At 43.0% G+C, this 23,545-nt stretch overlaps 1 protein-coding gene and 1 long non-coding RNA gene across 8 annotated transcripts in view; one reads left to right on the top strand and one right to left on the bottom strand.

Annotated features, from left to right (window-relative positions):
• Window positions 1-23,545, bottom strand: part of LOC111267897 (calmodulin) — a 42,676-nt gene that overhangs the window by 4,962 nt on the left and 14,169 nt on the right. For 2 of the 7 annotated variants that reach the window (XM_022846468.2, XM_086971493.1), the window contains exons 2-4: window positions 20,859-21,033; window positions 11,745-11,862; window positions 2,929-3,053 (exon numbers count right to left, since the gene is read on the bottom strand). In XM_022846468.2, coding sequence (XP_022702203.1) covers window positions 2,929-3,053; window positions 11,745-11,862; window positions 20,859-21,033 — 418 coding nt within the window. Of the gene's footprint in view, window positions 1-2,928; window positions 3,054-11,744; window positions 11,863-12,138; window positions 12,342-12,731; window positions 12,797-16,425; window positions 18,926-20,858; window positions 21,043-21,812; window positions 21,926-23,545 lie in introns of those variants that run through there. The other 5 variants (XM_086971492.1, XM_086971491.1, XM_022846469.2 and 2 more) reach the window with 5 other exon arrangements.
• LOC147752473 (uncharacterized) lies at window positions 9,946-11,115 on the top strand. Its single transcript, XR_015313994.1, has 2 exons — window positions 9,946-10,666; window positions 10,905-11,115. It is a non-coding gene; the product is annotated as an uncharacterized LOC147752473 (long non-coding RNA).

Genomic DNA, 23,545 nt, shown 5'->3' with positions numbered 1-23,545 from the left:
TGTTTACTATTATGATCAATTATGGCTGTTCTACAGTGAATGAACGAGGTAATTACGCTACTTGCTCGTAGTCGAATTCTAATTAATACATAATACTTAATAATAATAATAAAGTAATACATACTAATCATTAGTACAGTAACGTTTGTATGCTAAAAGCGATCATGTTTGTATGCATAAATATTATTTCGTACGCCTATGAACGCAAAGGTTAGAATATTTATTGTGGATCCTCTTAACACAGTAGTACTATCCAAGCCACTAACTGGTCGATAAACCATGGATCGCATCGATTTGAGAGGGTTTCCATGTATGGCTCTGGGTGCTGGCTTTATCGACCAGCTGATTTGGGGAAAAACGAATTTCAAATAATTAACCGGTTGTCACCCATGCACGTGACTAAGAAATACCTGTAATTTTACCGTCTCTGCAGCGTACTTCATGCGAAGTCTTTTCAAAACGCTTTCTACATGCCCGTATTTTCGCTCAAGGTTTGTCGACCCATCAGACCCTCCATTTTGTCTCGATTCTGCCGCGTATGGCAAGGGTGTATCAGTATATAGTGAACCGGAAGGCCACTGCGGCCACAAGTGTAATTTGTCACATTTATAATTGCACACAGCAGTGTTTACCCAAGTGCCACCTATCCCACCCAGAATCTCGTGAAGCGCAGCCCACAACACACTCTGTTGGCGCCTCCCTTTAACTTAGGCTGAACTTCGCCTCGGCAACCTTTGCTGAGATCGCTGTACTGATGGAGGCCTTCGGTCACCTCGGATCCCTCAAACTCCTTTTGGGTCCTGTTAATGATCCCGTAAATGACTCCTGTTATAATCGGTATCGCGACATTTTACGCTGGCTATGGGTAAAAAGGGTCACGTACCACCACTAGCTTTCTCACAACATGTGTCTCCCATAGATGATTGTTCGCCAATAGTAGCAGTAAGCGAAAGACCAGCGCTCCTTGCTTACAACTGCATTCTGATAGTGGCTAGGATATCCATTTCAGACGTCGTCAAGCCCACAAGCACACATGCGTATGTAAGTTCTAACTTCTACTGAAGAGGTTTGTCTTCTACTTGCAGAATCACTACCTCGCTGAAGGGCTGTTTGCCTGGCTCCGAACTGTCTCTTGCCAGGGACCTCGTACGTCGGTGCCATTGAGTTACCGGATTCGCGGCATGTATTACAGTTTCAATGTCAAATGGCGATGAAGCCGGGCACACCATATGTAGCCTGTACGCGCATTTACTCGCATGATGGTGGCTTATTTCAAGGAGCGAGTGTTTTAGGAGGTTACAGCGGCCTCTGTGCTGAATTGAGTTGACCCGCCAGCCCATCGGTAGGTGTAACAGTTTCCAATAGGCCCAGACTGATCGGTTACAGTAAAGTACATTAGTGAAGCAAGTTCGGCAGCTGCGTCCGTTGCGGTGGTATAATCTGAGTAGTTTAGGAGCGACTGATGCGGTGCTAACCGAAATCGCTATCGCTGCTCAGTTTTCGCATTCACTAGGACGAAAGCGTTATCTATTGTTCTTTCCCACTTGTACAGTGATACTGACGTTGAGGTGAACAACTAGTGATAGATGACACAATCGGCAAGCGAACCAGGGAAAAGAATGGCCGATTTGCTGGAGAAACGGCGACGACCACAGAATACGTAACGACGGTGGCGGCAATGGATCCATTACGACACTAGACAACAACATCCAGGAGTCAGCAAGTGGCAGGTCCCCGTTCACCAAACGCGCGTCGATCACAAGCTATGAACAAGCCAAGCAATTTGGTCACCTATTTTTCTTTACAAAGACGTAGGAATAGGCCAGATGCGGGAGATGGAATAGTCCAACCAAACGGGTATCTAACAAATGTGTGGCGTAATATGGCATACGTAGCAGCGTAGAGAGCTCTTTTGCTGTAGTGTAAAGCCAAACTTGCCCCTCCCGCCAACAAACTTTTGTTTCGTTGCATTGCAACGAAACAAAAGTTCGTCGAAAAGCTGGCGAGAAAAATAGAAGGCCCTACCACCCTTCACCAAAATACGGTCGTCAATCGAAATAGCAGAAACATCGGTGTCTTGAATACCAGCAGCACCAGCAGCAACGACAGTTAAACATCATCAGCTGCAGCGGCAACGGCAAAAGTAAGCGTAGTAACAATAGGCACTGTGACAAAACAAAGGCTGCTCGTCAATCAGCATCCTCGTGGCCAATCGGTTGCTGGAAGTGTTAAAGTGAATTGCCAAAGGCAGAAGACCTCGACTAGAAGCGTTTCAAACTACTGTTGGGCAGAGGCAGAGTTTTTGCCATCGTCGTTTCATAAATTCTCAACGATCTTACTTAGATATAGATCGGATCTATTTAGAAACTTATTAGACCCTTGCGGGTTTATTACGTTTTTGGTAAAGCTGATTCAATCCGGTAGAATTGATGTACTTCGACGGAGAGCATTAAAGTTAAATGGTACTATATATAATTCAGTGTCGAGGTCCCTCGACCAAATGCCCGACTGTCAATCTCTAACTAGTCAACAACACGTAGTCATACCGTAGTTGAATAGTTAAATACTAAAAGATATTTGAGGATAAATATCACTTCGAGAATATGAAGCCGGATTGATGGCCTCACGAATCATTCTGGAATACGGAGTCTCAGATATGGAATATGGAGTCAGCAGATCGGAGAATCCGCCGGCAATAATTACTAGGGAAATTCGATCTACGACGGTTCGGGCACGTTACCTCGTACTTTTTAAAACTAGAATAGAACGTTTACGGTGTACTTTACCAACACATGGGACACGTTGCCTAACATGAATTCAATAACAGTTGGGTATTAGTGTAAAATGCTACGGACTTGAGAAAGACCGTAGATGCCTCGATCACTCGGTTATCATGTACGAATACATTCCGGTGGGCTATTAACGTACCCTCGTAGTTGACCTGTCCGTCGCCGTCGATATCCGCCTCGCGGATCATCTCGTCCACTTCCTCGTCCGTGAGCTTTTCGCCAAGGTTGGTCATTACGTGCCTCAGCTCTGCAGCCGAAATGAAGCTAAAAAACAAAAACATTTGCAAATAATCATCATTTGTATGAGCATTTGTAATAATAAGTACCCGAAAAAGCCCGTAATCTTATATGAACAAGTTGGTGCTGTACCTATTTATCGCGTGGCCCTTTTGACTTTAATTCTTTTCCAAAACTTAATGATAACAGTAAAGCAGGCTAAGTTATTATTATATAGCCATTACGCATAGGTGTTCATATATCACAAAGGGTTTATTAATTATTACCCAAAGGGTTTATTAATTATTACCTATGTAAGTGATTAGGACAAAGATGTGAAATAAACTGCCAAAAGAGGAATCACCTTTAAAGCCTGCGCATAGCTAACACAAACAAAATCGTATTAAGACGATATATAGTAAAAGCTGAAAAGAAGACGTTTCCCGATTCATTGGCAAAGTAATGTTTTTCGCAGTGATAACCAAAAACAGTTAAAAGCTCTGGCAGAGCTGTAGCTTGCTTTCATCAAGCAGATCATCAATTTTCCGTTACTGTCGTCATAGGATGTTAATCTTAATAGTAAGAATACTCTAAAATTAAGCGGAACGTACGAACTTTTGGTAAAAGGCTCCGTACGAACAACTATTCCAGCAACTATACGTTAAGCTCCAGATTATTGTCGGGAACAGCGGGAGCTCCTGAAGCCAAAGCCCCTTACAGGAACGGCAGCTGAACCGAGCAGACATATTATAACAGAAATATTATTTTACAATGTTCAACTGAACATTTTGTTACTGAACTGGCGTGACCACCGCATCACCCCTTATCTCAACAGCACTCAGAGCCAAATTGCGTAAAAATATTAGTTTTAATAGAAAATTGAAGTTCATCAGTTGCGGTCAAAAGGAACCGAGGCGAAAAGGGTGAAACAAGCATTCTGCGCATGTTCGGCAGACGGAAGACTTGCGCACTATGGCAAGCTATAGCCTGGCCACATCAATGCTCAGATGTGGCTTCTATTACTATCTTCGACCGCAACATCGGCTTTGTCTTTGGATGTAGGGACAACACTGAAACCGGGCTATGTCCAGTGCCACTCTTTCAACTTTTCTATTATTTGCTGGTTGTATACGTATTTCGTGGATCAACCCGTTCTTCACCGTTGGGCGAATCAGATCAGTTTTTATGTCGGTCCTTGGCGGTCCCTGTCGCGCCTATAACCTGAAGTCCTCTGCTCCAAGTTCCTTGGTCTTTAGGTTAATTGAGAAGGTAGACTATGCATTTTCTGTGTGACCGAATCGTGTACCCTTGCATGTACGAGTATCATAAACAAATGATGGTTCTACCTACGTCTACTGCTTAAGTAATCTCATCGTTCGGCCTTCAAAAGCCACCGGTGTCAATAACTCTCTTACGGACCCCGCCTGCAACGGTGGCTGCGACGTTGTATCTTCTGTCGAAAATTCGCTTGCGCACCATTAGATCACGCCAATAGATCAGATTGGTGTTCCCGGCAACATCACTCACGCCGACAGGCACTATATCTGACTCATCACATCGTTTCTATCGTTTAACTATAGATTAGCATCTCATTCTGAAAGCGAATCGTCACATCGATCTCGAACCGGAAGAATGAAAGCAGTGAGCGAAACAAACATCTTCTCATCCCTTTATTGGACAAGCACAAAATGTTACATCCGTAAGAAGCTCGCCATTGCGGAGTCGCCACGATTTTTTTAATAATAATAATGATTAATGACAACATTATTAATGCTAATCTTCCCTTGCTACTTTGTTTGAATTAATGAATTTATATAGTTTGTAAGCGTTCTTTTGGTGCGTCTGATCAACACCAGCGATGACGCCGGTTCTAAGCATACAGTCCCCTCTTCCATTCGAGTCGAATCTACTTAAAGCAATCGCAAAATAAAATGTGAAATAAAGAAGATTTTATAGTGTATTTTCATCGTTAGGAAATCCAAGTCCGCATATTGTAAATATAATTGTAGGAGGTTTAATTTAAAAAATTAAAGCTAAATTTTAAATGCTCCGGTCCATTGTAAAAGGAGACATTCGATCAGAATAATAGAAAATGTTTAATTTTTATATGAAGTATCACGCTTGTATCAGTGGCTTTCATCGGAGCAAACACTGAGAATGCCTGCTCAGTCCACAAACGGAAAAAAATATTTGTTTAACCTTCGCCCTCCTAAATATTTATCCTAGATATTTGGTTATGATATCCTCCTAGATATTTGGTTATGATTTCACCTACATTACGGAGTTCAATTACGGCAATCACCTCACCTTATCGGCCGGAATAGAATCGGACGGGAAACAGTTTTCAATAATAATTATATTGTACACAAATCATTAACCGAAGAGATTCACCCTATTTAGAATATATGTAGCGCCTAAATACTAATGTTAAAATCTTACTAGTTACAAATTAGTAGTATCTGCATTTAAGACCGCATTATCATCATCATTATTCTTTTGTCCTTCAACGCTTCAGAACGGTTTGCCAAATGTTTGCGGTCATACTATCGGTAGTTGAATGGGCATAGAACAACGAGTTGTTTGACTGCATACGCATTTGATAACGGAAGTTAGCTAAAAAAAGTGCCCGGGTCATAACACGAGTTACGCCTATAAACGTGCCAAAATAACAACTGAGCAGTTTAGACACACAAGCCGCCAATTCCGTTCAAGATATAGGTGCCACAGCACTGATAAGGCCTCAACAGCAGCAGCAATCGTATTTGACTGCCCTAGAGGCAGATCGAGCTATGCGGTGGCAAATGAGAAGCTATTGAAACAATGTCACATTGTTGTTCAAAAGATCACTGGAAAACAAAAAAAGAACCCAAAAATGACAACTAACATTAGTTGGTGTTACTAGCATGACTGCTGGTGCAAATACGCATTACTGCAGATCAAAATAGGCGCAGTTAGTGCCAGCCGATATGTGTAGCTTATGTCGTTCCCACCTCAATCGTAAATCCTGGAAAACACCAATTGGAGATTTCTCGTTTCTATTTCTTAACCTTGCCAAATACAACTGTAGCACTTTACATGTACAGCTAATAATTGTATGTATCACTAATTCTTATTCAGTCAGTGTAGTGATAATGGAACATGTCTGTTATAGAAATAATTTCAAGAGGTAGGCCAGACACATACGTAGAGGACAAAATCAAAATTAGAAACTATAATAATGTTACGTATAGGGTCGCCTTCGTTCAGACTGATCGTTAACGAGGAGATTAAAAATGAACAAGTAGTGGTCTCCGCGAAGCTAAGTCCAATTCGGGGCTAAGCTCCATACTCGGCCTATATGAAACAGCCCTTGTCCTAATGCTGCCCGTGCGTAATAGGACTATTTAAATTTTCTTGAAAAATAGACCAATACTACGCACAAAATAAAAGCAAAATAAGTAAAGTTCCAAGATTTACACTTGAATGTACTAATATGGTGGATTTCCCGTAACGGAATATATCTGCAACAAGACGAAACATTTTCATAGAAATTGTTCTTCTGTATTTAAAGCACTACTAAAATATTCTTTTTTGCAAATTGTTTTAAAAAATATAAAATAGAATAATTTCAGTCCGTGACCACCGAGCACGGTACCTTCCGGCTCGTATCACTTTCCGCGATACCTTAGATTGATCAGTTATACTTTCAATCAGCCATGGCTTCGCTGTAGTATTTTTCAAAGATTTTTTAAGCAAGGAAAACGCATTTATACCTGTGCATCCATCTATTGCGCTAATCGTACTCATGGAAATATACCATAAATCATTTCCGCCCCCTCTGCGTCAACTGATACACAGGATAATAATAGTATTAGGTATTTATAGCAATAATCCACAACACAACAACAAATCCCCTTTTATTTTGTCCGATCTGATGCACGCGATCCTCTGATACGAGCTCTAGCCACCACCGCAATTGGAGGCGGAACAAAAAGACGAAATTACGATAGCAATCATCTCCAATGATCATCTTCGACGTCTACACTAACCTAACCTGTAGTCTACATCTCCGCGGCTATTCCTTAGACCTTCACACGGTAAGGAAAACATACTAATCTACACATGATGCAGGATGTGCTAATACCACCGTACATACGTATAGCATATAGGCTAATGCGTTTAACAGTACTTTCAACGTAAACAGGCCCGTTCCAGGCTCTTCATACTCCTTTCTTCGTCATCCATATAAGTTGGCAAGACGTATCAGGACAACCTGGCGTCATCTTTATTTGCTTGAGGCTTAGCTACTACCCAGCTGTTCTCAAACAACTTGCTTTTAACATCTATTCATTGTTTTAAGTACACTTCCGTAGCTCATAAGTGAATATTACTACTACTGCTGCTATAAGGACGATACGACGTTTACAACGCTGAAGAGCCGGCGAGAGCAAGCAGTGGCCTGAGTTCTGCATAGGCCGCTATTTGTTGCAAAATATGCAAGGTCGCGCTGCAACTGATGCCGCCTTTATCACCGCCTCGGCCGACCTATTTCGACGTCACCGCTAAGGACCTAAGGGTCGCAGCTATTCAATTCATATAAATCGATCGTTATCAGTCGCAAAGGCGCCTTCCGCGCCAAACAGGCAACCAGAAATGAACAACAAGCCTCATATGAACAATGGGTGGTAATCTCCATATCAACTCGTCGGACTGGAAAGATACGATGACAACGATATAGTAACGAAGAACTAGCAGTGTCTATGACAGCGACACTATCAGGCTTAGCAGCAGGACCGATAAGGGCCAGCTTTATGCTCTTCTAAACAATGATAGTAATTTATGACATTAAAATGTATCATCTTATTTGCATTTGACGATAGCAGTAACGCGAAAGTAGCAGTGGATTCACGGCAACAGCCGCAGCAACATTAGCCACCGCCGCGGGAACGGTTGAGCAACGCAATCAAGCACCAATCCACAGAACATATCCCGCGTCGAGAATAATATCGACGATTAGCGTTGCCACAACGTCAATGACAGAATAGTAGCATGACAACAACGCCTTCACAGTCAACCGCAGTGGATCCACAACAAAAGGACGAGCCGATGAATGAAGTCCAGCTGCTAACTGGGTTTACTAGCTAGAACGGTGCTAGCATTGGAAAAGAAAGAGACAACTTGCTTTTCTTTTCAACGAACAATGAGTCTCGCACTATAAAAAATGGGTTGCCTGCTACCACGATTGATTAACACAATCATGACGTTGAAGGTCATCAGTGACATTATCATCACAGCCACAACCTTCTAAAATATGAATGGTTATAACTAGATTTCCTTTCCTCTCTCTTTGATAGAGAAAGTGATATATATATATATATATATATATATGTGAGCGAGAAAATAAGCAGGAGAAGCATCGCACCATAGGACTTAATTGCCACCTTCCTCTAACCAAGTCGCATTACAAACCAAGGCAAACTCACACACGGTAGTTTTTCCGACTACCCACATATAAAGATAGTACGATGTCGATATCCGGAAAATATTTTAGGAAAATGCGGTAATATTAGATATTTAAACGGAATCTGGGTTTCTTCTTGGATCATGACAACGACCGTGAATCCGTTGAGTCGACGCAAAGCGTTATATCCAATGAATGCCGCTATCTACCTAATAGCGTCTAAGTCATGCAATCCGTCCTATCGATCCCAACTTAAGCGGTCTATGCGCCCTAGCCGTATGGCCTTTTGTTTTACTTCGTTTAGCCAGTTTTGTTGACCAGCTCGCCGGTAGCGTGCTTTGGATTTCAGCTTAGAAGCAGATGTGAGAGTAAAAAGAGAAGTGACCACTGCCCCGACCGCCGTATTAACGCTTCTGCTGTATGTCGTACTACTTTAGAAATAGGAAGGAAATTTGATAAGCCTCGCTGTCTCTAATGCTTCGTCCACTATCGAAAAGTCTGTTGTCATTTCTGTACATCTGCTTCTGCCAGCCCCTCATAAACCCGGGTCTATTAACTTTGCCTAGAACGGTAATAGTAACGATGAAACCTTAAAAACGCTGCATTCGCGTGGGCAGCTAGCTGACTGTAACCGCCTGTCCACACGAGTTGAAAGTAAACTCGATATAGAAGAAAGCAAGAAAAAAATAAAAATTGCTAAGAATCGAAATCGGTCTCCTAAATTGTAACAACGGAGAAGAGCCGCACCCTCGAGGGTGCAAAATGCATTTCTGCTCCAGCGCATGGCACAAAACTTGGCTCTGGTTTCAACTTCGCATTAATGCTACAGTGGATCGTACAAAAAGAACGAGGAACGCTTCTTGTTCGCTTGAAAAATCCGACGACTCCAGTTAGCGGTGCGCTGTAATGAAGCCATTTATTTTTGTTTCCACTGTCGATTCTGTTCTGTCTTCATTCGTAGCTGCTTGTTATGTGCCAACGTATACTCAAGCATACTGGTCATCCCTTTCAGTCTGGACGATTAGTCAACTCATAAGTGAAGCTCAGTGAGAGGGGACTCTCCCACGACAACAAAATAAGAGTTACGTGAATACCTTAACGTTGCTCAGCTGCCACCGCCGCGTTCAACATTATACAGTTCTGAGAAATAAAACAAGTTCTCCACCAAGACAATTGTGTCAGCGGTCACACATGCCCTTTAAAGTGCAGTTATTTTTACAATTATTATTGTATTAAATTACCCTGCCTTCGAATCATGTGGGCGTCGTGTGCTGGCTTAACAACCACTTGACACGGCAACGTGCTCGCTGCTAAGCCACCCCTCATCGTACTAAAAGTCAGTGACTCCTCCTTTAGCCCAGAAACGCCAAAGGACCGCCAACGATAACTTCACACTGTGTGTGAGAAAGCAAGGAACAAATGTGGGTCTAAACGAAGCTGGCTACGTCAGCACTAGTTATGGAAACAACGACACGAACGGATGTTAGGTGTTTAAGCCAGCCGAACGACATCAATATCGCCGCAGCACCACTTTGATACGGTCAAGGCCGATCATTGCTGCAGCCACGATTGAGTTTTGGTCCGTATAGCCTCTAGTTTATTAAGGAAATCAGCAAAACTTATGCCGGCTTCGACAACACATTCGTCCACATTTTATTTTTATCATCATGACCTAGCCCCGACTCGATTGCACTATAGCACGGCCGGACCCACTACTACTAGTACTAGCAGAATGGATGCACCTTGCAGCGGTCCTCTGGACATCGCCACACATAAATAGTGGCTATAGCAGCCGACGTAATATTAGTAGCAGACAACAACGATCCGCCCATTAGCCGCTGATGTCTCTGTAGAAGGTGACGAACCGCGCAGTGATGCAATGCAGCCGAATTATTTTCATGATACAACAAGCGACACTACTTACCGGGACTATCTCTGTTAAAACTGCTACACTGGGCTACACTTATCCACTAACCAGTCAACTAAATACAGGAAAAACCGCACCAGCCCGTGAAAGGCTGACCGGTACACGCCTTTTGTAGTGACTACAGCCAAGCGTCGTCATCATCGCATAAATATAGCAACAGTGCGAGAAATAACAGTGGTGGTAGCAGAAAAGAGTCGCTACTGACATGTCAATATAATCATCTTGCTATCGATGTAGCATCGTCGCCAAAGGCTTATTCAACTTTGACGAAAAGAGCAAGGTCACCTTTAGGGGGTAAGGATACTTCAGGATTACGGCCGAATGACATAAAAAAAATATTATGCAGTATGGAAGTATGTAAGGATAGCAACAGAAATAACAGATACGAGATTACAATGTAAGTGTCTTGCACTTGGTTAGTCAAACAGTAATAATGTTTTTCTTTCGAATTTTCTTTTTCCATTCACTTCACCTACCGTTAGTTTGGAAGGCGAATTAATTCCTTTACAATTTCGTTGTGTGGTGAACAAAGCTTTATGTCGAATCGGAGCCCCAACGGTGAATGTTTCAGGTGACAAAAAGAACACATTTGCAACATCTACTATTGACTTCGCCTTCTACTGGGTTCAACAAGTTATCGAAGCAGCTTATGGACGGCATTTGAGCTTGAAACATGCACCTTACGCTAATGGGGTGAAATAAACCATTAAATGTCCGAGAAAAGAAATTGCGAACTCTCGCCTATCGTCAGCCATCTTGAATCTTTGAGATTTTGTCAAAAATTTTAAGCCTGGATGCACATAAAATAAGCGTCGAGCATAAGATAGCCTTTTAGATAATTAGTATTACCGGTCAACAAATCAATGTGACTTTTGTAATATTAGCAGCGAAAATAAATGTTCTTTCTAAGCACGACTTATCCTTTTCAGTGTATGAAGCATCACCTGGATCACACATATGTCTGTATACGTTTAGTATTAAAGACGCACTTTAAGTAGTGGCAGTCGAGTAGCAAAAAGCTGTCTTTTGCTTCTCTTTTAAGAAAAAGGAACGGAAAGCACTTTGGAGCGCCTTTAACTGGTATTTACAGGGACCTTAGTTGACAGTCACAAGTCAAGACCAAAGTAAGGCTTTGCACAGCATTTGAGTGACTTTTCGACATAACCCGTAGTTCACAACGGTGCACCCACTCACATATACTGCTCTTTTCAAAGCACAGAAATAGAGGAGGGTAGCACCCAAGCCGGGATGGGCCAACGACTAGGAGGTCTCGATAGGAAGGTTATTAGAGCAGCATATCGAGAGCTATCCGCGAATGGCTTGGTCGGTTGAGCTGTACACTCAGGTGTCATAGGGTGATATTAAAACTTACCCATTTCCGTCTTTATCAAAAACCCTAAAAGCTTCCCGGATCTCCTCCTCGGAGTCGGTGTCCTTCATTTTACGCGCCATCATCGTGAGAAACTCTGGAAAGTCAATAGTGCCGTTACCTGAAACGCAAATGCAGTAAAAAGAAGGAGGAAACATTTAGTACTGCAAGGAACTACGTAAATTACTTTTAAATCAAATCGCAGCATTTTGTACTTATATTATACCAATTGTTACCTGAGCAGGTCTACCCGATAACTTACCAGCATTGTCTAAACAAAAATGGCATATCTACACTCTAAGTAAAATACGACAAGGCGCTTCAGCAAGTTTTCTACAAAAAAACTACAAAAAGAACTACTTATGAAGGACGCAAAAACAACAAAATCTAATCATACCCCTCTTAAATAGCTTTGCACTGATTGCGGAATACTTATCGGATAGCACTGCTTGCGGCTGGACCATACACAGGAAATAAGATTCAGACAGTTCTCGGACTAGTCTAGGGGCTTCATCACCCCGCAGTGGTTGCTGGTTATTCACTCTACTGTTCAGCAGTGTTATCGTTTTGCCGACATTTATTTTGGGAAAAAAACTCAGTAGATTAAATTAGCTTTGATAGACACGTTCAAGACGACCACCAGCAGCACGCTTTATCCCTCCGCATATGGCTAAGACTGTGTTTTAATCACCATGAAAAACTTAGGGAGACCCTCTGTTGCTTCTCATCCACGTTATCATCAGAAGAAACGTTAACTCGGCCTGCCGCGACTGTTACCGCTACATTGAGGTCGGAAGCAGTCAGAGAAGCAGATCTGAGACCCTGCTGCATCCAAAATAATGTTTTAGTTAATAAAAAAAAACTGTTCACGTCGCTAACTCCCTACTTCCATTTTTCACCATCTATTAAGCTAGTTACAACTGCAGGTACGCCATTAGCTCAGTATTTCTCGTTGTAAACTACGTTTGCAATGGGCCTCAAGGCAATTACCAGAATGACGCAGCATCACGCAGAATACGAGTATTCATTCAATGGCTTGACTAGGCTGAACCTTAAAGGAAAAAGACAAACTGCAATCGGCGCTCGTAACTCTGAGCGCGTAGTCGTCGTAAATAATAGCCAAATTAGCAGCTGACGCGCCTACCATTTAAGCCTGTTATCAGTGCGTTGTCGGTTTGTTGACCACCTCGTATAAGTTGTTTTAGCAACGTTTGAAGCATAGTGGCGGGCGATGCAATGGGCAATAGAAACACGAACCAAACAAACTACCAAGCAGTATTGCGGCAGTGCAATAATTCACTATAATAGTCGTAGGAATTGGAAATTTTCGGTTTTGAACCATGGCCTTGTCGCGTGTGTCGATGAGATCCTTGAGCGGGCAAAAACTTCTTCTTCATTGATTTCGCTTTTACAGACATTTCAATCGACTATGTTTATTCTGATACCATTTACCATGGGGTAATTTTCGTCGATACCAATGAAAACTTGTCTAAATGGTCTAAATGAATTCAAAAGAGGCCACGATTGAGTGCAGTCGCGCTTTTTTCATCTGACTTCTTCAAGGTCGACTGCAAGAGTTCTTATTAAATGATAGTTACTAGTCGACAAGAGTAATGCGTCGCGTCAATCCAACATTTCAGTGTAGACGACAACACATCATACTTGTATGTTATATACGCGAAGTGAATGGTTAGTGCATGGACAGACAGCCTCCTTACACAAAACGAGCTGCGTTTGCGTGTCGGCTCGATTTGTTCCTCTAAGTTATGTTTCACCTTTGCGGCTTAACGTTCTCCTCTTTGGATGTTCCGCTGTTTACTGAATAGTAAGATGAAGCATACGGCGCGCGACCTTCGGGCGACTCAAGGACAACGGCTTGTTCATCTGCCAACAGCATTTTGCTTCTGCTGCATGGAAAGCACTCTGCATGCAGTGTATTCTGAGTGCCCCTACCGCCGCCACTCCTGCATACAAACTGTACGGTGATGCTATTTTGATTGTCTTTTTTGCTAGATATTACGCTGTATGGTAGGCATTTCCATTGGACTGAATTCTTTTATACAGGACCACTCCACGCGCGTGTGGTACGCCATTGTAGGCAATACTTGCCAATTTAGTGTCACCCCACACCCATCGTGCATGCGCAGGAACTAGCAGAGGTGTGCGAAACCAAAGCAAATGCAATGAGTTAGGCCGTTTTTGGTAAGTTGCATCTTCTCCGCTGCTGTAAGGGCTCTCCTTTTGGTGACCCCACTATCCAAGTTAACATCACTGCGTCGCGACCCGAAGCAACCCAGGTCGGTAGTCAACACCCACATCAACAAATCAACTCATTAGGCAAACGCAAGCATATTAAGGAGGTTTCACAGGAGGCGAATGCTATAGACTCATCGTACTTTCATTAGTGTACCCGCGTCGAATCGGCTTTCCACCTGACCCACCCAAAGATGCCGGGCGGAATTTCCATATATGGGTGTTCGGGTTGACCACGAATGTGGTTTGAACATTTCAGCTATGAATGACGTAAAAATTCAGTTGACCGAGCTGTCTTCTAAGTATCTTCAGGCCGACATAGGACTAATCCCCATAGGCACCGCGTGGCATTGGTACTCAACGCCACTGAATGCCTTCGCACCTCCCGTTTGTTTCTCTTATTGTATAGCAGCACTTTATATCACTCAGCCAAATATACTAATTTATGACTCTAGCCGGCGAACGAGAAAAGCAGGAGAACCAACCACGCAAAACATTGCTTTCAACACCCACAGTTGGACCAGCTACCGTCAGCTCACCGAGTAAGTGGGAATGCCATTAACAAACATTAGACAAACGGGTAGGTGACTGCAGTAACAGCAACGGTGGCCACAAAGGCCGCCAACGATCTTGTACCTTTACATGGACCCCGTGCAAAACGTAAGGCAGAGGTCTACACTTAGCCCTGCTCCCCACTTTTCCAACCGATACTAGGATCTTTCTGGACGTACCTACTTTTCAAGGGCGTATGTTCCTTTGCGACCTTCAACTGTCACCAAGCTCCACCAATCCATTGCTTAGGCCAATAAGCGTAAATGGGCTCTTCTAATTATGTTCCTTTTCTTCTTGTCACTACTACTGTAACCGCTGCTGCTATTTCCTCTACAGAAATTGGTTTTTATCTTACTTTTCTGCACTGTTTTGTTCGCCTTAGCCGAGGCGCCAAACGGTAGCGCGGACGTCAAAAACGTTGGGGTTTTGTCATCTACTTGTCCACTATGTCTTGGTCCTTCATGTTTTTATCGTGCACCGTCTTTGCGCCTTACAATGGCTGTACGTCTCCCAGAGCCTTTGTCAGCAATCCCCAAAAGACTAGCAAACTAAACAAAGTTCTTCAGCGAGTTAGTTGTTACGTTAGCATTATCATAGTTTATGGAAGAAATGACTGGCTGGTTGAGAGATGTACGCCCAGGAGCTTCAAAAGAGGTAAGCGAGCCAGCCAAGTTATTAAAGCAGACATGCAAAGCAGGACGAAAAACACCATCCTGCAATTTAAACTCACGAATGGCACTCTCCCACAATTCTACTACTCCACCTCTTACTCGTTCTCCTATTTTAAAAAATTACCACACTAACCGGTCTGACGTTTTGCTTTAGTGTGGCCGTTTCAGCAGTAACAGACGGCGGCCATTGCTGGGGTGTTGTAAATGCCTAACGCGCAAGTAACGACTGGGTCGGATAGGTAGCTGTTTACGCGGTTGACTGGCTCTGTCTAGCCTTGAGGTTGACTAACGGCTGATAAATTGGCCAGCTGAACTACTAGATTGCTGCTACTGTTGCAGTTTGAACGTCACCATAGCTGGGGCGAGTTTGTGTTGTTGGTGACTTTATATTGGTGTTGATGTGATGCGGACTCATGTCTGCTTCACATCGTTCTCACAGACAAACGCGGTGTTGGCTCCCTACACTGTACGCGGCCGAGCAAAATCGGGATAAAATGTTAAATTAAAGTGACGGCAGCGCCTCCCCCACACATTGCGCACGAACGTCGGTAGTAGACACTGTTTCGGGGTGCGCAGTGCTGGCAGACTTAGCACCAGACGTAGCAAAGATGGCAACGGGGGAGATAAGGTCTGCTGCGAGAGGTAAAAGTGGATGCTCTAACCCTTTGTGTCTTTTCTTCTTGCGCTTTGATGACCCTTTTTGTGCTTGTATACGTGCGGGTGCCGTTCCAACTGGCGTTTCAGGACGGTGCTACAGGTTCAGGCTTAGCAGCAAGGTCAGTCATAGCCATGCAAAGAGTTATCGAAGCAGCCCAGCAAGCTACAAATCCCAAAGGAGTACTCTGCTCCAGCTGCTGTTTCTGTTGTTAAAGTTGTGCATTATACACATATATGGTAAACCGTCGGAGGGAAGGCAAGTGTGTTGATAGAGTAAAAGTAAGGCCTTTAGTTGTCACCGCTCTCCTCGCTACGGAGACCGCAATACGTACATGTAATACTAGCTGTGCGACCGTTTAGAAGCTTCACTAGCCATTGCAGACGCTGGAAGTGGCGATTCCTGTTGTATATCAATGAACGAACCCCTACTACCATTGCTACTAAGACTAGACACCGCGACGCGATACAAACTGTTGGCGCTGCTTTAAGTAAAAGCTGCGCGCCCCATTCGCTCATACACTACGGGGTGTTTGCTCTCCGGGGCAACCTACCTTCTGCGTTTAGAGCTTCTGGCACGCGGACCAACAGTACGTGTTCACTGGGTTGGGCGCGATGGTGCGGGGGACTCTGTGGTGTGCGCATGAACGAAGATCAGCAACCATCGTCGAGCTAGAGCAATTACGACAGCAGCCTCTGCAGTAGGAGAGAGCAAGCCAGCGAGATATTGCCGACATCCATTCTGGACGGGTTGAACCTCGGTTGGGCGCTTTACACGCCTAAATTAACGCTTAGCCATTACGTACACGTGATCCTGATACCGCAAAAAAACGAGCTACGCCAGCAGCAGTTGTACTTCCAGCACCCTCCGCTGCACACCTCCTATGGCCATATTCCAGCCGAAGACTGTAGCAGCAGTCATAATAGTATTAGCACCACGTACAGCCCATGGAGCCCGGCCTTTTCTTCACAGACCCGTTAGGACGCATCGCATTTAGGTTAAATAGCTTAAAGTTATTAGCCCCTTCTACGTGGCACCCTTGCTGTTCTAACTGTATCGGAATTCAGGCTGACTCCACTGGCAGAAGACGTGCGACTGCACTAGCACGAAGAAGAAGTCGATGAAGGGAAAGACCTTACGGATAGGGGCTAGAGGTCAGAAGAAGGGACAGGCAAAAGAAGACTATCTTCATTGTTTGTTTGTCAGGAAGAGTAGGACAACTCAGCAGCGCTGGTTGAGCCAGTGGCAACTGCAGGTGAAGGACGCGAAAGAATAGAAGGTTAGCCGGCAAAATGACGACAATAAGCTCAAACCAGCACGCTGCTAACTACGACTAACTTCGACCAGTTACCACTCGATTCGGCTAGCGTTGTTATCAGTATCTTCCAGTAACTTTCATATTTGCGCTCCTGCTTCTGCTATGAACGTCGTTCTTAGGCAGTATTTTAGCTTTCTGTTTGGCTCTAATCAGGCTGCACTGTACGAGACTAAACCAGCCACCATGACAAGTAATGTTAATATCTGTTGGTGATACTGTTGACTGTAGATATACAGGAGTGTCAGCGAACGGCACGTTAAGAACGCTATCGTACGGCTTTCAAGTCATTTCTCATTGTAGTATTATTATTGTTGTTACTCAATAAATTAACATGACCACCGTTGGCTAACTGAAAAAAGTTCATCAGCAAAAATACAGGAAAGAGAAAATGTATAGCAGTCGAGTTGATACCGTTCATGGAAAAACAAACGCTGCAAAAGCTCTAAATAACGAAAAAGTTACAACACCTGAATGTCTTCAAATGACACTAGCGGTACACCGGGGGCATTCAGAACTTTGGGACTAAGCAAAATCGTCAGGCGATTAAGTGAGTGAGTTTCAGGTTTCGCAACCTTACCGTAGCATAGTCTAATGCGGTAGAGACTTACATCGTGTAATTACGTTAGAGCTAGTTAGCTTGTCCAATAATCTAATTAACCAGTTTGACGACAGTGACTAACTTTCTCCTGTTTCGTCACAAAAAGCCTCGTGTGCTTAAAGCCCTGACGAAATCAATAGAGAGAATTCATGCAGTTATTGCAGCTATACAGATAACTCGCCTCAATGAAGTTTCTGATCCTTGGAATTGTGTTCCTTAGTAAGATAAATGTGAAAATTCTTCAATCAGCAGCGCGTCGCCTAGCATAGTACCTGCCCAATTGTGATCCCTTACTAGGAGCATTATGTTCTGCGTGACACAACGCTGCCGGGACAGCTTTAGCAAGTTCTGCGTTCTTCTTGTCCGTTTAGTCGAACAATGCGCCTGTTACGAGTTTGATTTTCCCTTGATCGCGACGCGATTAGACACTACGGCCATCAAACGTGTAAATAGCTGTCCGATCCTGCTGCCATACTGTCACCTATATTTTCAATACCCAGATTTCGGAACTATCCTGGTCATCGAATATTAATACAAGTGTTAGTATAACGGTCAGGGCCGATAGCGACCTTCGCCAGCAGACAATGTGCGGCATCAGTTGTTATTTGTTACTCGGGGCTGTGTGTTTAGGAAGGTCTGTGTTGCAATAAAACGACCCCTAATGTTATTGCTTGAATAGCAGTTGCGTCTTAAATTTGCACAAGCGCCTGTAGATTGTGTCTCATTATTTATCACCGAAGCTTTCCTACTCAGCATTCGCAGCACGACAAAGCTGTTTAGACCTTCGAGCGTTATGTCTTCTGTGCTTCATGAATAAGCTTTTTTTGAGGAAGGACGGGCGCATCTGTTCGTGAAAAACATGCTCGGATCTCACAGCGATAAGTTCGTATCAAAGAGGCTAGCCTTAGTCAGCGATCGTTGGTAACGGGCAAGCTACTTGTTGTAAATAGCGATGAAGAGTTTAAACGGAGGGGTCAACATGTCGATTTAAATAGAATTATTCTGTATAACGCATTCGTATCAGGGAGTCAATAATTCCGAAAAAGGTGGAATTGTCGAAAAAGGGATATATACGTATATATATATATATATATATATACGCTTTGAATATAGGTACGCCAACGGCATGTTCGATATTCTTTTCTCATTCATCGAAGGCAAAAAGCTACCAAATAAATAATTCGGAATAAATGCGGTTCAAATAACGAGAACTTCATAATTGAAAGACCTACTAATGAGTTGCTTGGTAGTTTCAGAATCGGATCCTAAATGTGCTTCATCTTCGACCCAGCAAGGGTTGTTTTAATCCAACTTTAAAGACAGATGTATAAGATTTTTTTATTGTATTTTATTTATTTCTTATATTTTTTTCTATTTATTTCTTTATTATTTATTTAAATATTTATTTCGTATATGGTGAGAACTCTATTGTTAATATTATAACTCATAATAGAGTTCTCATCATATACGAAATAAATATTCTGGATTGCATCGTCGTGGCAAAAGTAAAATGAAGCAACTCGAAATACTACGTCTTAGTGGCCGACATACTCATCTTTAGGATCTAACATAACGGCAAAAGTTACACATATGGACAAAAAAATACGCTCAAACGTATTGCATTGCAGTTATGTTTTTTACCTCATCCGTTCTCTTTCTGATTTTTTTGTCAAATTTTAAACGACGTGTATACTATGATCCAATTTTCGCATCTAGCTCTAGCAAACCTCCACCTGACTATGACAAAAATCTTATTTTGAAGCGAGTAAACATTGTCTATCTCGCAACTCTTCAATATTTACGGCCCTTGAGTTTCGTGATTTGCTTGCCTACAAACTTCACCGACCCAGCTGACATATGTCTATTACGAGTTTGATATTATAAAAATACAGTGGTTTAATCCGGGCAGATAAAAACGGGGAAATATAAAATCATTTAAGGGTTTGTTCTATCATTAGTACTCTTCCGTGACGCTGACCCCTTCCATGTTTCACCTACATTCTAAGTGCAGCTTTCTTCAGAAGCAGCGGGCTATTATTGCCTGTCAAGTGTGGTTACACTAGACCTCTCTCGCACATAGTAGGCACAGCAGCAACCAGGCCCGATCGACGAAGTGCGAGGGCTCTATGGAGTGTATGGCGTAGAAAAATTCGTTCAGGAACTAAAATAGGGGCAAGCTGCTATGGGGTGGCCACTATGGGGAAACAGACTGGAGAGTGGCAGTGAGCAGCCAGGTGCCGTCGTTGTTGGTGGTGGTGCTATTGAATGGAGTGACGGAACTACCCTGGACTCTCTGTCTAGACAACTGCGTTCGGATCTACATCACGTGGGCGCGGATCCATAGGGGACACGAAACTCGCGACTTCCGACGTTTTATGACTCAACGACGAAACCTATAGCTGGTTCTGTTTATGAATAGCTAGAAAGAAAAATATGAGGGATAGAGAATATGCGAGTTGTTTGCTACCATTGCTAGCTACTGGTAGTAGCTTTGAAAATCGTCAGGGCTTCATATGAAGCATGGGCGCTTAGTGGGAAAAGCACTACGGTTCACCGGCAGCGAGCGAAGCACGTCATAAATCGTGGAGAAGAGTGAATGAATAAGGAAATATCTGCTTGCATCCTCTGCTCTTTCAAAACTCGTGCTATTATTTCACCGGGTACGGCTGAAGAATGGCTCTAAACGTGTCAAACAACGAGAAACACTTACAAAGTACAGCCGAGAGGGCAAATTCCGATATCGTGCTATACAAAGATAGAATACTATGAAGCAGTGGCAATCATACTGGTGAGAGTAATTCATAAGTAAAATAGATTATGCGCATTTAGGCTTATTCGTTTTTGATGCTAAATATTTTGTAGAGAAAAAAAATTACAAGCGAAGTACATACAAGTTGAGTGAACACAGGCCTTACCCACTCAACCTTTACATTATTTATTATTAGATTAATACAAAATCTGAATACATCGTTCGCCAAGCAATTAGTTCTTATTAACACCCAACTGTTTCTGATTAGTTGATGTACGGAAAAGTGATTATTTCAATGTGTAATGTACTTCGAGAACTCACCGTCAGCGTCGACCTCGTTGATCATGTCTTGAAGCTCAGCCTCAGTAGGGTTCTGGCCGAGGGACCGCATGACGGTCCCTAGTTCCTTGGTCGTAATTGTGCCATCACCGTCTTTATCGAACAGGCTGAAAGCCTCCTTGAATTCGGCGATTTGCTCCTCGGTCAGCTGATCCGCCTAAAGCATATCGTTCATAGTAGACAGCGACAAAGAGTGGGTCTTTGTAGTTCTCATTTTAGAAATGGATATTTAGAATGAGTCATTTAGAATAGTCCAGCATACAATACGCTAAGTGATGTAATTATGCATGTCTTTTACAGAATTCTATTTTTACGCAGCATGAGCATCTAGAAACATGAAATGCTGCTTGTGCGTTACAGAATGTACGGCTGCTATTGTAACGGGCATTTACTGCGATCCATTCCGTGTGAACCCCTCGTTAAAATGAGTTCCCTAATGCCTAGGGTAGAGTGCGTCATATCATCAGCCAACTTTGGCTTGATTCGACATAATCATTCATCAGCGCGCGTTCCACACAGCTGCTGGGCATGTCATGTTTGACGTGCTTAACATTTGCGAGAATCTGTACCTAACGTACAAGTAGCTGGAAGTGGCCCCCCAGACTAGACCTCACTTCAATAATTAAATTAACATATGCGCATAGGCACACTGAGTGCGAGTTAGCAGTGTTACGAACTTCACACTTCGCACTCTATTTTATCGTTAGAATCGTTGTCTAGGAGATTCGGCCCCGATTTTCACAAGAGCCGCAAAATATCTTTAGCTGGCGTCATATCTCACTAAAAACGTTTCGTGCCTTTAGCACACCTTACTCAGTTTCTGTAAAGGGTTCGATCCGGTTTAATTGTACACACCCAAATATGTCTATTGTCTACGAACCTACTTTTATCAGCCGCTTTGGTGTGACCTACACACGAAGCAGATAAAGTACTCACCTGTCGATTATCCGTATGCAGGCATTCTCCACCAGAGGCGGTATTTAAATAATGGGGTTGACCGTCACCGTGAACTTTACCCACAGAATGATTTAAAACTGTCGTGCGATAGCCTTGCGCACCGAGGTCAAATCAATAATGCAAAAAATTCTTAATAACGAGAGAATAATTAATCGTCCTACGATTTTCCTTAAATACTATTATTGCCATTTGGTGTTTGTCCATCGCTTCGGTATAGAAGCTAGCCAAAAACCCATATATGCGTCCACCAGAAACGCACTTTTAGGTATATCGTCGATATGACGGTTCATGTTGCATGCAGCTGAGGGCTGGTAAGTGGCCCGAATTTTTTCGAAGTCTGCCTAGACTCAATGACGACGAGATGGCCGGTCTAACGATTTGTTCAACCGCGCGAAATCCACTGAAATTCTACAGCTCCGATATCGAAGGACAATAAGCGTTCAACAAAGCGTCAGGCACATGAGGCTTCCTGTTCGACGTGCTTTTCTTATCTGAATGGTTATACAGAGGTGTTAATAGCTGTCGTTTGCACGAGTGTATTAAGTCGAATCGTACATGTTGCTGCGTTAAACGAGGCATCTGACAGTGAAGTAACTTTTTTAAGGATAAAGTTTGGCCGACAAATAGAGAAATATCACATTTTGTCAAACATGATAGCAGAAATGCTTCTGTTTAAACTAGTCAGTAAACATCTTGCATTAAATATACGAGCTACCATTATGGAACGTATACAGAATGTCTACAGCGGACCGGCAAATGTCACCAATTCCTGTACAGCGCTAGACATGACGCTTGTTTTTTTCTAGCTTAACGAATATATGCTAAATAGGTAAACAACGTCCCCAACAGTATTCGCCAGAAGTTGTTTATGTACTCATAGAACATCCATATGCATGACGATTATACCTTTTTCGATACCTGTTTCCCAGACATCTGCTTTACCAGAGTTACAGTAGATTGATGCCATTAATAGCACGACTTAATAAAATGTGGTAATTCGACCTACATCGAAGTCGCTTCAATCAGGTTTCTGGGTTTGGATTAACTGACGTTATCTGAGCCGTTGCAGTCAGCCGTCTAAGACGCTACTAATGTCTGCCACTTTTGCTCCGTTCGAGGCAGTCAGCAGGTTCATGGCGAGCACGCTACGGTGGGTTCCCTGCATTGGCTTGGCACTCGAGCGGTCCGCATTACAGACATTAACGTAGAATTGTTGACGCCAATCAGTCTCGTAAGGCGACGTGCAACGTGCAATTAATATACAGGGTAAATTAATTTGATTAAGCGCAGGTAAGTACACACAGTTGGTATCGTGCATTGTTAGAAAGGAAATTTCTAAGTAGATTATTATAGGAATACCTTTTCAATACCTATCACTAAACAGAACAATCTATACAGTATCATAAACATACGAATTTGTCAGAAATGAAAAAAGCTACGTGTGTCGGTGACCACTGGGTAACGCTGGCTGTTAAAGTGTCTAAAGGTCTGTTGTCTCTAAAAGTCTGTGGCTAAAAACCTAAGTTCATTGAGTTATGAAAAGGCTATTGGGAACTTCGCAGAAGTCATCTTTCAACTAGCGAGTCTGCAGTGATTCAAGTCGATGAGGCATTTGATGGGGTCAAGGAATGCAGGATACGATAATACACAAAAATCGCTTTACACATTGTGGCCTTCACATTCTGCATTTGGTCCTATTGTTGCTGCCGGTG

The sequence above is a fragment of the Varroa jacobsoni genome, unplaced genomic scaffold, assembly GCF_002532875.2.
Source record: "Varroa jacobsoni isolate VJ856 unplaced genomic scaffold, vjacob_1.0 scaffold_1237, whole genome shotgun sequence".
NCBI classification, from domain to species: domain Eukaryota; kingdom Metazoa; phylum Arthropoda; class Arachnida; order Mesostigmata; family Varroidae; genus Varroa; species Varroa jacobsoni.
The sequence above is the reverse complement of the archived record's forward strand: the minus strand, read 5'-3'. Positions and strand labels throughout refer to the sequence as shown.